Source organism: Labeo rohita, chromosome 18 (genome assembly GCF_022985175.1).
Source record: "Labeo rohita strain BAU-BD-2019 chromosome 18, IGBB_LRoh.1.0, whole genome shotgun sequence".
In the NCBI taxonomy this organism is placed as follows: Eukaryota; Metazoa; Chordata; class Actinopteri; order Cypriniformes; family Cyprinidae; genus Labeo; species Labeo rohita.
Window position 1 is genome coordinate 2500825 of NC_066886.1, and position 13432 is coordinate 2514256.

Here is a 13432-nt window from a genome sequence, read left to right on the forward strand (position 1 = left end):
CCATGTCCTTCAACACAAATATCTGAATGACTTACTGTAACATCATACGCTAACCTGAACTACAGAACGCATCCGTTTCTTGTTTTGTGTGCTAATTCATTTACAAGCAAAGAAACTTCTGACTAGTTATTTTGTCATTGTTTTATGAAAGCACTGTATTAGTTACAATAAAATTTTATATTAAACTGTCCTGTAAAAGCGCAAGCTTTATTGCATGAATGAAAAGTAAACATGTCTAACACTTCAATTTTTCTAACGTGATACTGTCACTAAATTCTTTGTGACGATTCATATTGAGGCATGTATTGAGTCTGCTAAAAATATTTTTATTTAGGCTATTAGAGCTGATGATAGAGTAACAAAAAAGACGAAAAAACTTCATTTAAGATCAGTTTACAATCATATTTACAGACATAAGTTACATCGAGACAGATTAAGCCATAGAAATCACGCTAGGCATTGCATTTTATACAGGCAGGAATGTTTCAGCAGCCAACTGGAACAAAAAACACGTATGCAAGCCAGAGCGTGACCAGTGTTGAACATGCAAACGCTGCTAATGACGAGGAAGAGCGTTTGCTCGCTTGCAAATGAAGACCTTTAAGCTCATCACATTAGAAACCTTGATTAAATCGAGCACTTTTGCATTTCCAAAATGTTCACGTTAGCAAATGTAAATCTTTAAAATCCAGATTGTCAGTTTGGCTTGTTATCGTCTTCCTGATTGTAAATGTTTGTCGATTTGATCACATCATGCAATGGAGCTGACATCTTAAATACTTCCAAAACACTCTGGAGTAAATGCAATGACATAGTTCATTTCCCATGCGTCATACTGCGGTAATCAGGGTCAGTTCAGTCTTTAATAATTATAACAACGAACTTCACAGAAGCAACAGAAACTGGATGATGGAGTCATCTTATGCCACCAATTCAGAAAATAAGTGGTCAAATATATATTTGATATTTTTAACAAAATATCACTAACATAACATGTTCTCTATGAATTACCTCTGAGTACCATGTAAATACCACGGTACATGAATTTCATGGTACTGGCATAGTATAAAAAGTATTTCACCCTAGAATAGGAAGTGATATATTTATTATTATTAATATATATTCATATTATTATGATATTTGGTAACACTTTACATTAACATTAATTAAACTAACAATGAAAAATACTTCTAAAGATTTTATTATTTTTAATGTTGATTCCAAATGTTTTCAAATCAAAAGTTGTCTGTATTACTGTCATTTAATGTGCTGACATAAACTTATAATGAACAGCTTTGATGATTAATAACAATTGCTCATTGTTAATGTTACTTAATGCATTAAAATGGAAACTTATAGTAAAGTGTTACCTAATATTTTATTTGATATCAGTTTAATGCTTTGAGTACATTTTTTATTACAAAATTTCATTAAATGTAAAAACTGTATTTAATATATATATATATATATAATTATATTAAACATAATTCATATATATTTTAATGTATACATTAATGAAAAATTGGGGGAAAATGTGCCAATTTTAAATTATAAAATATTTGTATTTCTTTGATTTAACTTTTTATTAATTCTGTTGTGAATTTCTATTGTAAATTTTATTTTAGGAATTTAGATGTATAATTGTTTACATATTTTTCACCATTCAACAGACATACGCTCTTCCTCAGATCCAAAATTATTAATATATATATGAATTATTTTGGATCTATAAATTATAAAATATATATATGGATGATTAACTGAAAATTTGGGGGAAGATGTGCTAATAACAAATTATTAAATACTTTAATTTGTTAGATTGTATTTACTTTTTATTACTCCTATTGTAATTTTTCATTATATATATATAATATATGGGGGTAGGTGGCGGGGGGATGTGCTAATAATGAAATATAAAATATTTTATTTCTTCAATTTTATTTACATTTTATTACTTCAATTGTAATTTTTAATTTTAGGGATTTCAACAGACCATTCAACAGACATATGTTCTTCCTCAGATCCAAAATTAATTTTTCTATATATTCTAATATTATATATATATATGGATATATATATATATATATATATATATATATATAAAAAAAAATGAAAATTTTGCAAAAAAAAAAACCACTAAATATAAATCATAAAATATTATTTCGTTGACTTTGTTTACTTTTTATTACTTCTACTGTCATTTTTAATAATATATTTATAAATAAAATAAATATAGATTTTTAGATATTTTTCACCATTCAACAGACATATGCTCTTCCTCAGATCCAAAATAATTTTTTCTATATATATTTTAAATATATAAAAATATTATATATATATCTTTTACTAATTTATTCATTTCCTATGTCTTCATATTACTTGTTTGGCAAATAATGGATGGTAATTTAATATCAATGTCCCGTACTTTTGTCTCCAAGCTTGGCCCTAGTCAAGACTAGCCTATGAAAACCGTCTTTAAATCTTTCACAGTTGCTTTAAAGCTTCATGTCTGCATTGGTTTGAAGCTTGAATGCGAATGGACGTGTGATGCTGCAGCTCCGCAGTCTTTACTCTTCTCTCACAGATCTCCATTTTGCGCATTTCAGACGGGCGGCTCCTCTGTGATGGTGGGCAGGTTGGGTGTGATGGGCGAGCTCTGAGCCTCTCCACGGACGCTGATGCTGGAGATGGACCAGACGTCGCTCAGCTCTGCCGGACGGAGCGTGAAGGAGAGGAAGAGAGGTGAGAGCGGCTCGCAATGAGAGTGACGGAGGGTCAGATGGGGACGGGGTAGCCATGCACAGGGGGAACATGCAGAGGGAACTCGGGGTCCCGGGGCAGTGACAGCCCGTCAAAAAACAGAGGGTTCCAGCGGATGCCGTGCACCTCAGACGCTTCTACAGCACACAGACACAAGCAAGTCAAGGGATCACAGGACACAAACATTTGTTGATGAAAAATTTGACTACTACTAAAATTTGTACACTTTTTATATATGATTTTTCACACTTGATCTTTGCACAGGGCATTTAGATGAAGGATTTTCAAATCTTTTAGTCAGCCAAACCCCATTGACCATATATTTTATATATTTACATATGTTTAAAATACTCCAGAGAATTTAAAACTGTTTCAATAATTTATTAACAAATTTACATGTTTATGATTTAACGGTTATTGAAATATTTTGCATTATTGACAAACTATTGTCATATTTAACACTGTGAAGTTGCTTTGACAAAACTTGTTTTGTTAAAAAGCGCTGTATAAATACAAATAAATAAATAAATTGGTCATGACATGCAGGTAATGTCATGAAATGAAAAAACATGAAATATCCTTTCTTAAAAAAAAAAAGTGTTTATTTTGATTATTTTGATTTTAAAAGTATTTATTTGTCATTTTACATATTTGTGATTTTTTATGATTTCATAATTATTGTGTAATTAAGTTTTTCATCAACTCATGAACCAAGGAAATATAAAATATATATATATATATATATACACACATATATATACATACATATACATATATATATATATATATATATATATTATATAACAAAACAATACACATATATATACATATAAAAATCTTTTTTTAAATATTATATATATATAAATATTTATTTTTTATATATTTATATTTTTTTTATATTTATTTTAAATATATATTTTTTTCTCATATATATATATATATATATATATATATATATATATATACACACAGTAGGTATATAGACAATGTATAATAATTAAAATATATTTTTTACAATGCCTACATAGATACAATTAGCTAAAAAAAACATGCACACGTATATATTAAATAAATTTTTAGAAATATACTTTTTCTTAAAAAATAGCTATGTACATCAACCGTAACGCACACACACACACACACAAAAATCGCACTGGCTGTGTTCAGAATGCAAAAGTTTGTTACGTAATATATATTGTGTACTATATTTTACAAAACAGCACATATAAGTGTGCAATTTGCAATAATATTTTAAACTTTAGCATGCCAATAATATGACCATGTTTTGTTGTCTTATGCATGCATCTAATTATAAACTCAAAAAATATAGTTCTTTTATATTTCAATTCCATTTTTGTTTAAACATCTCATTTTTGTTGCTCAAATAATTGGATTAGATGGTAAAACTCATGTTTGGATGAGGATGAGCGCATTACATCATGAGTACAGTATCTCACACACTGTAATCTGTTGTAAACTGCAGATTTGGCAGCAGTAGTGTGACCGTCTGCCGTCCTGAAAATAGCCAGCGATATGAACGGCACATGCAAAGACATGAGCAATGAGAGATTCACAGCCAAACATCAACAACTTACCAGTCCTGAACTTGCTGTACGGTCCGTTCTCGTTCACCTGTCTACTGCCCGACCAGAACGGCAAACCTCGCTCACGCCACCTACGGGACAAACATCGCACGCTCCATTTATCATATTATTACATGCTTTTAATTAACTATGATTTGGGACATCATGCAATTCTAATCTTGCATGCTATTTAAATAGATTTTACGCAAAATGCAACAAATGCTTAAACATGTAATGCATGCGTTTTATTCAGGTTTAAAAACTAAACTAGTGTGGGAAGGTGGTGCTGTAGGTGCAGGTTAGTATCTGGTTAGTTAGCAGAACTCACCAGTGGAAGATGAAAATAGCTGTGATGATGAAAGCAGAGATGATGTCTGTAAGGATCCACATCAGACTGTATTCATCTGGAGTCTGTGTGAGGAAACCAGAGACTTTATTGAGTTTCTGCAGACGTGACACGAGTCAGTGACAGAGTGTGATAGTTGTGATGTGGACTCACCATGAGGAACAGGGGGCGCTGTAGTTTCTTGAGGACGTGTAGGGCGTTCGTAGTGACCGAATGAACTCCTGCGCACCACGCCAGAGAATATAACCACGGCTGACTGATCACATACAGGTTAGTGCTGATGTTCACGGAGGCGTACTTTCTGAAATCAGACACACATTCAAGTGAGACGTTATATACAACATTTATATTATATTCATAGATAATATGAATAATAAAACAAGTCAATAATTATATAAAAACAAATATAATTTTTATGCTTTTGTTTCATTTATAAATATAAACAGTCATTATATTTATAATAGATTAATTTATTATTATATAATATAAATTATTACTACTGTAGGTAATATCATTATTACAGAATGCTTATTACTAATATAAATATTTAGATTTATATAGGTTAATATAAATATTATTATAAGATGCTTTATTTATTATACTGGATTACTATATCATTAATAATAAATGCATTTATGTATTACTATTATTGTTGTTATTATTAATTATAGTAAATAAAATCATATATTTATTAAACATTATATAAAAATACATATTATATAAAAATTATATTTATTTTATAAGAAATTACTATATCATATAAAAGTATTATAAATATTATGCTTATTTATTATTAATAAATACAACTATTTATATTTAGAATGGATTAATATATCATAAATAATAAATCTATCCATTAATTAATTCATTCATTATGCTTATTTGATAAATAAAATAGTATAATAAAATATTATTATTATTATTATTATATTTATTATTAATAGAATTATTATATAATTATTTACATTAATTAATTAATTAATTTATTATTATTATTATTATTCATATTATTACTATTATTATCCTCATCAAGCACAGTGTACAGTAGTTCGATCACAGTGTGGTCCAGCAGCTCTCTCTGATGTACCTGATCTGCTCCTGTGACATGTAGCTGTAATGGAGGTTGAGTCGGACGATGTGTTTGTCCTGCAGCTCCTCTATGGAGGCGTGATCTCCAGACGTCTGCTGTAGCTTCGGGTCCATCTCCTGCACCAGACTCCTCTGATCGGCCGGCAGCCACAACACCTGCGACAAAACAGGCCAAAACGGCGTATAAAACATCAACAATCACTGTTTCAGATCCTTTTCTTAGAACAGTTTAAATTTGGAAATGCAAAATGCCATGAAGTTACATGACTTTATTATTGTTCTTATGGCTAGAGGAATCCGCCAGCATCCAGCTGGTGTTGCTGAACTACCTGGCTGGAGTTGATGGAGGACTCGTTGTGTATGACCTCCAGGGTGCGTGATATCCACGTGTCTCTGTACGGATGTTCTCGCGGTGGACGTCTGAGGTCAAAGATCACCATCTTCTCGTGCTGGGCGGCCAGATTCAGGAACTCCTTGAGGGTGGGAATTGTCTGGTTCTGGATCTGAACCTTCTCGTCTTCATCAAGAGAAGAGGCCGTGCCGAAAGGATCCCTCTATGAGCAAGAAAAACAAGGATTTGATTGGTTAATTTTATAATTATAGTTATAATATTAATAATAATAATAATATAATAATAAATATTTTAAAGTACACTTATAGTTCACAACATTTCTTTATTTTTTTAATTATAGCCATAAATTATTAAAATTATTAAAATATAAAAAATATAAACAGCAATTTATATAAAACAAATAATAAAAATAATAATAATAAAGTACGCAGTTTAAAAAAATTCTTTTATTACAGCCATAATATTAATAATAATAATAATAATAACAATAAATATAAAATTAAAATATAATCAACTATTTATATAAAATAATAATACATAATAATAATAAATATTACACAACTGCAATTATAGTTTGCAACAGTATAAATGTCTTCATTTTAATTATATTTAAAATAATAAAATGAAATAATAAACAGTACAACTGTAATTTTTCAGCAGTAATATGTGTCTTAATTTTTGTAATTATATTTAATAATAATAATAATAATAATAATAGTAATAAAAGTAGTATAGATTACAAATGAAATATATTATTTTTTCTTATTATAGCTAAAGCAATAAATAATAATAGTAAATGTTTTAAAATGCAATTATAGTTTACATTTCTTTATTTTTCTAATTTTAGCCCTAATAACTAATAATAAATGTAAAATAACAAACCTTTATACATAAAATAACAAATAATAATATAAAATAATACATATTTCAGTACAATTATAGTTTACAACAGTAATATGTCTTCATTCATTTTAATTATATTATATAATAATAACAAAAATAAAGAGTACAACTGTAATTTCCAGCAGAAATATATGTCTTTATTTTTTAATTATATTTCTAATAATAATAATAATAATAAATATTTAAAAGTATAGTTTACAACTAGAATATATTTATTTATTTATTTTTCTAATTATAGTAAATAATAATAATAATAATAATACAAAATGTTAGGTACTACATTACAGTACTGTTGTAATTTATAGTAGTATTATGTCAGTTTTAATAATTATAGTTACAAACAAGTGAACGAAACAAATAAATGTCAAGGGACACTTCAAGTTAATATTTTACGTCAAAGGTTTTCAGCTGCCAAAAAAGTACCCCTATAATAAGGCATGCCATCTATTTTCAGAGCTCAAAGATGGTACACAGCGCACCTTTCAACTCCAATCCACAAGCCTTTAACTTCATCAAAGCTCTGAATAGCTTCGTTTGTTGAACTTTCAACTGGGAGAGGTTGAGCGGCGGCGGCAGTCGTACAGTGTGTGTGTACAGTGACGCATGCTTCCTCCGGCTGAGCCTAATGCCAGCACAATCCTTTAATCCCAATTGATTCCACACTGGGATTTCAGGGGGATTCTGGGGTTAATTAAGAGGCCAAGAAACAAACGAATATACGGATGTGCACTGCAATATCATTTTTAATTACAGAACAATGGGTTTTTAGAAAACGTGATGTTCCGTTTGTTTCTAATCTGCTTTGACCACAACAAATTTCTCTAAAAATACAAATCCATTTTGTTTGTTCTCTGACAAATGGATTCTATTATGTATAATCACACTGAGAGAACAATATGTGACTGAAAAATGCTGAAAAAATAACTTCATAGCATATTATAATAATCTGTTTTTTTTATTATTATTTTTGACTGAATATATTACCAAAGGTTAAAATGTTATATCATTTTTTACATTCATTATATTATTATTTTATATTGTTTATATTAAAAAACGTATATATGCATTAAACATGCAAAACAGCCAAGAAGGTATCTGGATGACAGTATTGCATTATGCACACAGCCATTACTTTTTTCATGCAACCTGAGGTTCTGGATCATTACCTGAAGAAACCAGGATCCAGCGCTGAGCATCTCCAGCTCTGCCCAGGTAAACATGGCTGCCAGTGTGTCCGTCCGGTTGGGAAACACCTCGTGAACGTTGGTCGTCCTCCTCAAAGTGCTGTCATGCATCAGGAACGGGATGCCGTCATAACTGCACGGAGGAATATCGTGTCAATATTTAAGCATTCTCAAATGGGATAGCATAAAATCCAATTCAGTTAAATTTCTACTTCTAAAATATGAACATTATAACAAAACAAATACAAGTACATCAGTATTAGTAGTATTTATATGGAATTACAGTGTTTTTATTAATACAGTGCAATAATATTTTGAATAGCTTAAGTTTTAATTTTATGTCACATAGTTTTATTTTTATTTTTTGTTTCAATTTTTGTAATTTTACTTTAAGTTCAACTTATTTCATTTCAGTTAGTTGCCAAGGTTTGAAAAATTATACACAAATATATTGCAAAGTTTTTTTTTCTTGGTGTTATTTTTGTATTATATATAATTACAGTATTTATTAATATTTTGATTATTTTATTTGTTTTTTATTTGTACTGTCATATTACGTATCTACTTTTATTTTTTCCATTTCAGTTAGTAGTAATTTTAGTACTTTAAGTTCAACTTATTTTTAGTTAGTTTTCAAGGTTAGTTTCCAAAAAAATGAAAAAATGTTTTTATTTAGTGTTTTTATATTTATTTATGTACTTATGTCGTTTTTTTTAGGTTAGTTTTTGTTTTAGTATTTATATTTATTTTTCAACATTTTTAAGTTTCGTTTTTTACGTTTTTATCTAATATTTACATTTTATTTCAGCTTTTTTCAAACTATTTTTAACCATTTAATTTTGGTTTTAGTTAACAATAACACTGATTTATATAATCAAAAATATAAGGAAAATACGGAAAAAAATTAAAAAATAAGATTTTAAAGTATTTAATTAGAAAAAAAACAAGCAAACAAATACATCTCAAAGTATTTTTTTTCTTGGTGTTATTTTTGTATTTATATACAGTTACAGTATTTATTCATATTTTGGATCTTTTATTTTCAGTTTTTAGTTTTTATGTGCTTGTGTGATTTTATTAGATTAATACTTTAATACTAAATTTATTTTTTTGCATTTCAGTTTTAGTAATTTTAGTACTTTAAGTTCACCTCATTTTCAGTTAGTTGACAAGGTTTGAAAAATGAAAATCTTCTGAAAAACGAAACAAAAGAAAAAAGATTTTATCATATTTAATTAATAAAAAAAGAAAGGTTCCAGAATGGTTTTATTGCATTATTTTGTTTAAAAAAAGCAGGTAAACGAATAAAACCCCAAGTAAAATTAGCTCATTATATTTCAGGCAAAAAAAAAAAAAATCTGTTTGATTTTTACTTTTACTTTTTAAAAAAATGAATTAGTTTTTATTTATTTATATTATATTTTTTATATTTACACTATTTTAGTATTTATATTTATCTTTATTTCTGTCCACTTATTTTCAGTTTTAACATTTCTAATTTTCGCTTTTTTAGTATCTAATATTTTATTTCAGCCTTTTTTAAATTATTTTTAATCATTTAAGTTTAGTTTTAGTTAACAATAACAACAATTATTTGTATAATCATGGGAAAGTATTTTGTGGGCCTGAAAAATGTAATTTTTTGTATTTGTTCCGCTAAAAGACACTAACATCCACACAAACGACAAGAATTTAATCCCAGGTTTCATCTAATGCAAAAACTGTGCTGCTTTCCTATTTCACCCTTACGCAGAAAACTTGTTTTTACTTCACGATGTAAATCTAGGCCACCGCATGTGCTGGAAAATATTCACCTGGTTGAACCAATAACCTACATCTGTCACTTTCCAAGTGATAAATTGGTCAAACACATAAAGTGAGGTGTTTGTTAACTGTGTTAGATAGATTAACCCAATTTCAATGCATAGCTGACATGCATCTATAATTGTGAATGGGGTCAAAGGTTGTTACATCACAAATAATCCATGATAGGGTCAGTAGGTCTCATTAAAACACAAACGCAAATTATTGCAAACCACTGGGTCTTGAAACTGGCCGCTGGAAATTCATTAGTTTTGTGTAACAAAACACACTAAAGATGATCCTCCAGATCCATTAACGCTGATAAACACATGACTGACAGTGTGGAGTCATCACAGCTGTTTAATGCAGGCTGCAAATAGACGCCACGCTCCCTCGTCTGCATCCAGGCTTCCTAGGGAGCTTCCCACAGCTCGTGCAGTCAAGACGAGAGCGCTAACAGGATTAGTGTTCAGCTAATCATCTTAACCTGAGAGCAGTGACTCATCCAGGAGCCATTAGCATCACATCTCTATTTATACTCCTCCGGGCTACAGCAGACCTTTGTCCAGAGGAAATGACCCGCTCAATGAGCGGCCCATTGACGGTTTGATGATGCATTTGAAGCGGTAGATCACAGAAATCTGCTAATGTCACGCACGCAAACTGATAGCAGAGAATGTTCCGTGAATTCCGGATGAGGACTTTGTGTGCCGTCAACATTAGCTCTGCTGTCTACAGAGGCAGCTTTGTTTCTAAGGAAGTTATAAATGACATAAGTCATAATTGACTGATCTGTAAGACAGGCAGAAATTCAACATTAAATATATGTGAAGCGCACAAGAGATTCCGGTCAGTGTTACTCTACTATTATTGATATACTGTTATAGTTTTTGTTAGCTTTTTGAATAAAATATTCTATTGTTTTCACTTTAATTTAGCCTTATTATTAATTTAGACTATTTTTTTTCACATTTAACAAAAAAAAAAACTACTACTACTAATTAAGCTAAACAAAAATTACAAATGTTGCCTTGGTAAGCAGCAGAAATAAAATTGCTTTATTTTATTTTACTTTTTTATTTTATTTTATTTTTGTATTTTGTTATTTTATGTTATTTTTTTATTTTAATTTGTTTTATTTTATTACTTTATTGTGTTTTATTTCATATTATATTATTTTATTTTTTATTATATTTTACTTTGTTATTTTATTTTATTGCTTTATTCTGTTTTATTTAATTGTATATTTTTTATTTTATTATTTAATTTAATTTCATTTTCTTATTTTATTTTATTGCATTATTTTATTTTATTTTATTTTAGTTTAGTTTAGTTTATTTTGTTGTTTTTCATTTTAATTTGTTTTATTTTATTTTATATTTTATATTACATTTTATTTTTATGTTGTTATTTTGTTAATTTTTTAAATTATTTTATTTGACTTTTACTGTATTCTATTTTATTTTATTGTATATTTATTTTATTTTGACTATTTTATTTTATTTTATTGTATATTTATTTTATTTTGTGTTATTATATTAGTCTTTTTTATTTAATTGTATATTTTTTATTTTATTTTATCATTTCATTTAATTTTATTTTCTTATTTTATTTTAATGCATTATTTTATTTAATTTGTTTTTATTTTAATTAATTGTATTTTATTATATTACTTTATTTTATTTTATATTCTATTTTATTTTTTATTTTGTTATTTTATGTTGTTTTTATTTTAATTCATTGTATTTTATTCAATGACTTTATTCTATTTTATTTCATTGTATATTTACTTTACTTTATTTGAAGGAATATTCCAGAAAGGTTTAAAACCAGAAATGTAAAGCTTTTCTATGCAAAAATGTGATAGTTTTAATTATTTATTTATTAATTTTACTTTACCTAGTTTTAGTTATTTTAGTAAACTAGCAACTAGCTAAAATAAAATCAGTTTGAGCATGTGTTTTATATATAATTATATATTTTTAAATATATTTACAATTGGCGTTTCTGTGAAGGATGCTGCCTTAGAAACAGGCAAAACGAGGTCCGTTATAAGGCTACATAATTTAAAGATTAGTTTAAATATCATGATCGTGTCTCAAAACACAATTTTCTTGCATTAGTGTAGCATACACCACAAAAATGCTTATGCATTTGGCAAATGCTTTTTTCAAAAGCAATATACATTGCACTAAAGGTATATGTTTTATGAGTTCATGCATTTACTGGAAATTGAACCCATTGGAAGCGCCATGCTTTACCGCTTGAACTACCTTTACTGCAACTATTAGAAGCCATAAAAAGCATGTTTCAGTACTTTACAAAGCTTTTATGAGAATACAATAAGTAGAAAAGGGTGAAGCGGCTCACCTGATTGTGACGTCCGTCTCCAGTCCTTCTCCTCCCGCTTCAACAGCCTTCTCAAAGGACATCTGGGTATTTTCTGGCGCAAGCTGTTTAAAGAGAAACGCTTCATTGGACAACCATTTTGAGCCTTAACCTTTGTGCTTGTATTTAAATGTTTCATATTTCCATTAAAGGTCAAAAATGAGACGCAAAACACAGAATCAGAACAAAATGTCTAGTTTTGAAAGTGGAGTCCAACAGATATTGATTTTAAAGGGCACGCTGACATAAGCCCACATAAAACCCATGTGTGTTTACAAATATCATGAGGTAAAAATAGCTGACCATGGGCGCTCCTCTGTGCCCGATGAGGGTGGGCGCCGGCCCCAGTGTGCCCTCCTCTTTGATGCAGGGCGAATACATGCCCAACGGCACCAGATACAGAGCGAAGAGAACCGCCAGGAACAAGCCGAGGAGAGCCACCTGCCTCACTAAAAAACACACACACGATACTCGTCAATGAATGTGTGCAAAAATCAAGCAAAGTGTAAAACAAATCTGTTATACTGTTATGAAAACACATTGCACCTATTTTTTTTTATTTATACTACAGTACATTTGTAAAAAGCTTTGATGTACTGAGCTTGGTCAAAGAGTTATAAAATAATATACGATTATTAAATGAATAAAATGTAAATGCAGATAATAGTACATCTAATCTATTTTTAAATAAATACGTAAATAAATAAACATTTTAATAAATAAATAAACAGTCAATCAATTAGCCAGCAGTTAATTTTTTTTATTTATGTATTTGTTTTAAAGCAGAAATGTAAAGCTTTTTCTATGTAAAATGTAATAGTTTTTTAAATTATTTTTTATTTATTACTTTTAATTTATCTGGTTTTAGTTATTTTAGTACTTCAGTTTATACTACATTTGTCAATTACTTTGAACCAGCAGTTATATTTATTTTATTTTATTTTATTTTATTTTATTTTAATATTCCAGAATTGTTTTTTCTATGTGAAATGTAATATTTTTTTATAATTATTTTTTATTTATT

The 13432-nt window shown here is 28.4% G+C and overlaps 1 protein-coding gene across 3 annotated transcripts in view; it reads right to left on the bottom strand.

Moving 5' to 3' along the window:
* Positions 1–305: 305 nt before the first annotated feature.
* The window catches only part of gdpd4a (glycerophosphodiester phosphodiesterase domain containing 4a), a 37340-nt gene continuing 24213 nt past the window's right edge, over positions 306–13432 (bottom strand). For 2 of the 3 annotated variants that reach the window (XM_051134974.1, XM_051134973.1), the window contains exons 8-16: positions 12712–12857; positions 12391–12473; positions 8200–8350; positions 6108–6332; positions 5777–5934; positions 4843–4990; positions 4672–4754; positions 4356–4435; positions 306–2897 (exon numbers count right to left, since the gene is read on the bottom strand). In XM_051134974.1, coding sequence (XP_050990931.1) covers positions 2776–2897; positions 4356–4435; positions 4672–4754; positions 4843–4990; positions 5777–5934; positions 6108–6332; positions 8200–8350; positions 12391–12473; positions 12712–12857 — 1196 coding nt within the window. In that variant the 3' untranslated portion in view covers positions 306–2775. The remainder of the gene's footprint in view (positions 2898–4355; positions 4436–4671; positions 4755–4842; positions 4991–5776; positions 5935–6107; positions 6333–8199; positions 8351–12390; positions 12474–12711; positions 12858–13432) is intronic. The other variant, XM_051134975.1, reaches the window with a different exon arrangement.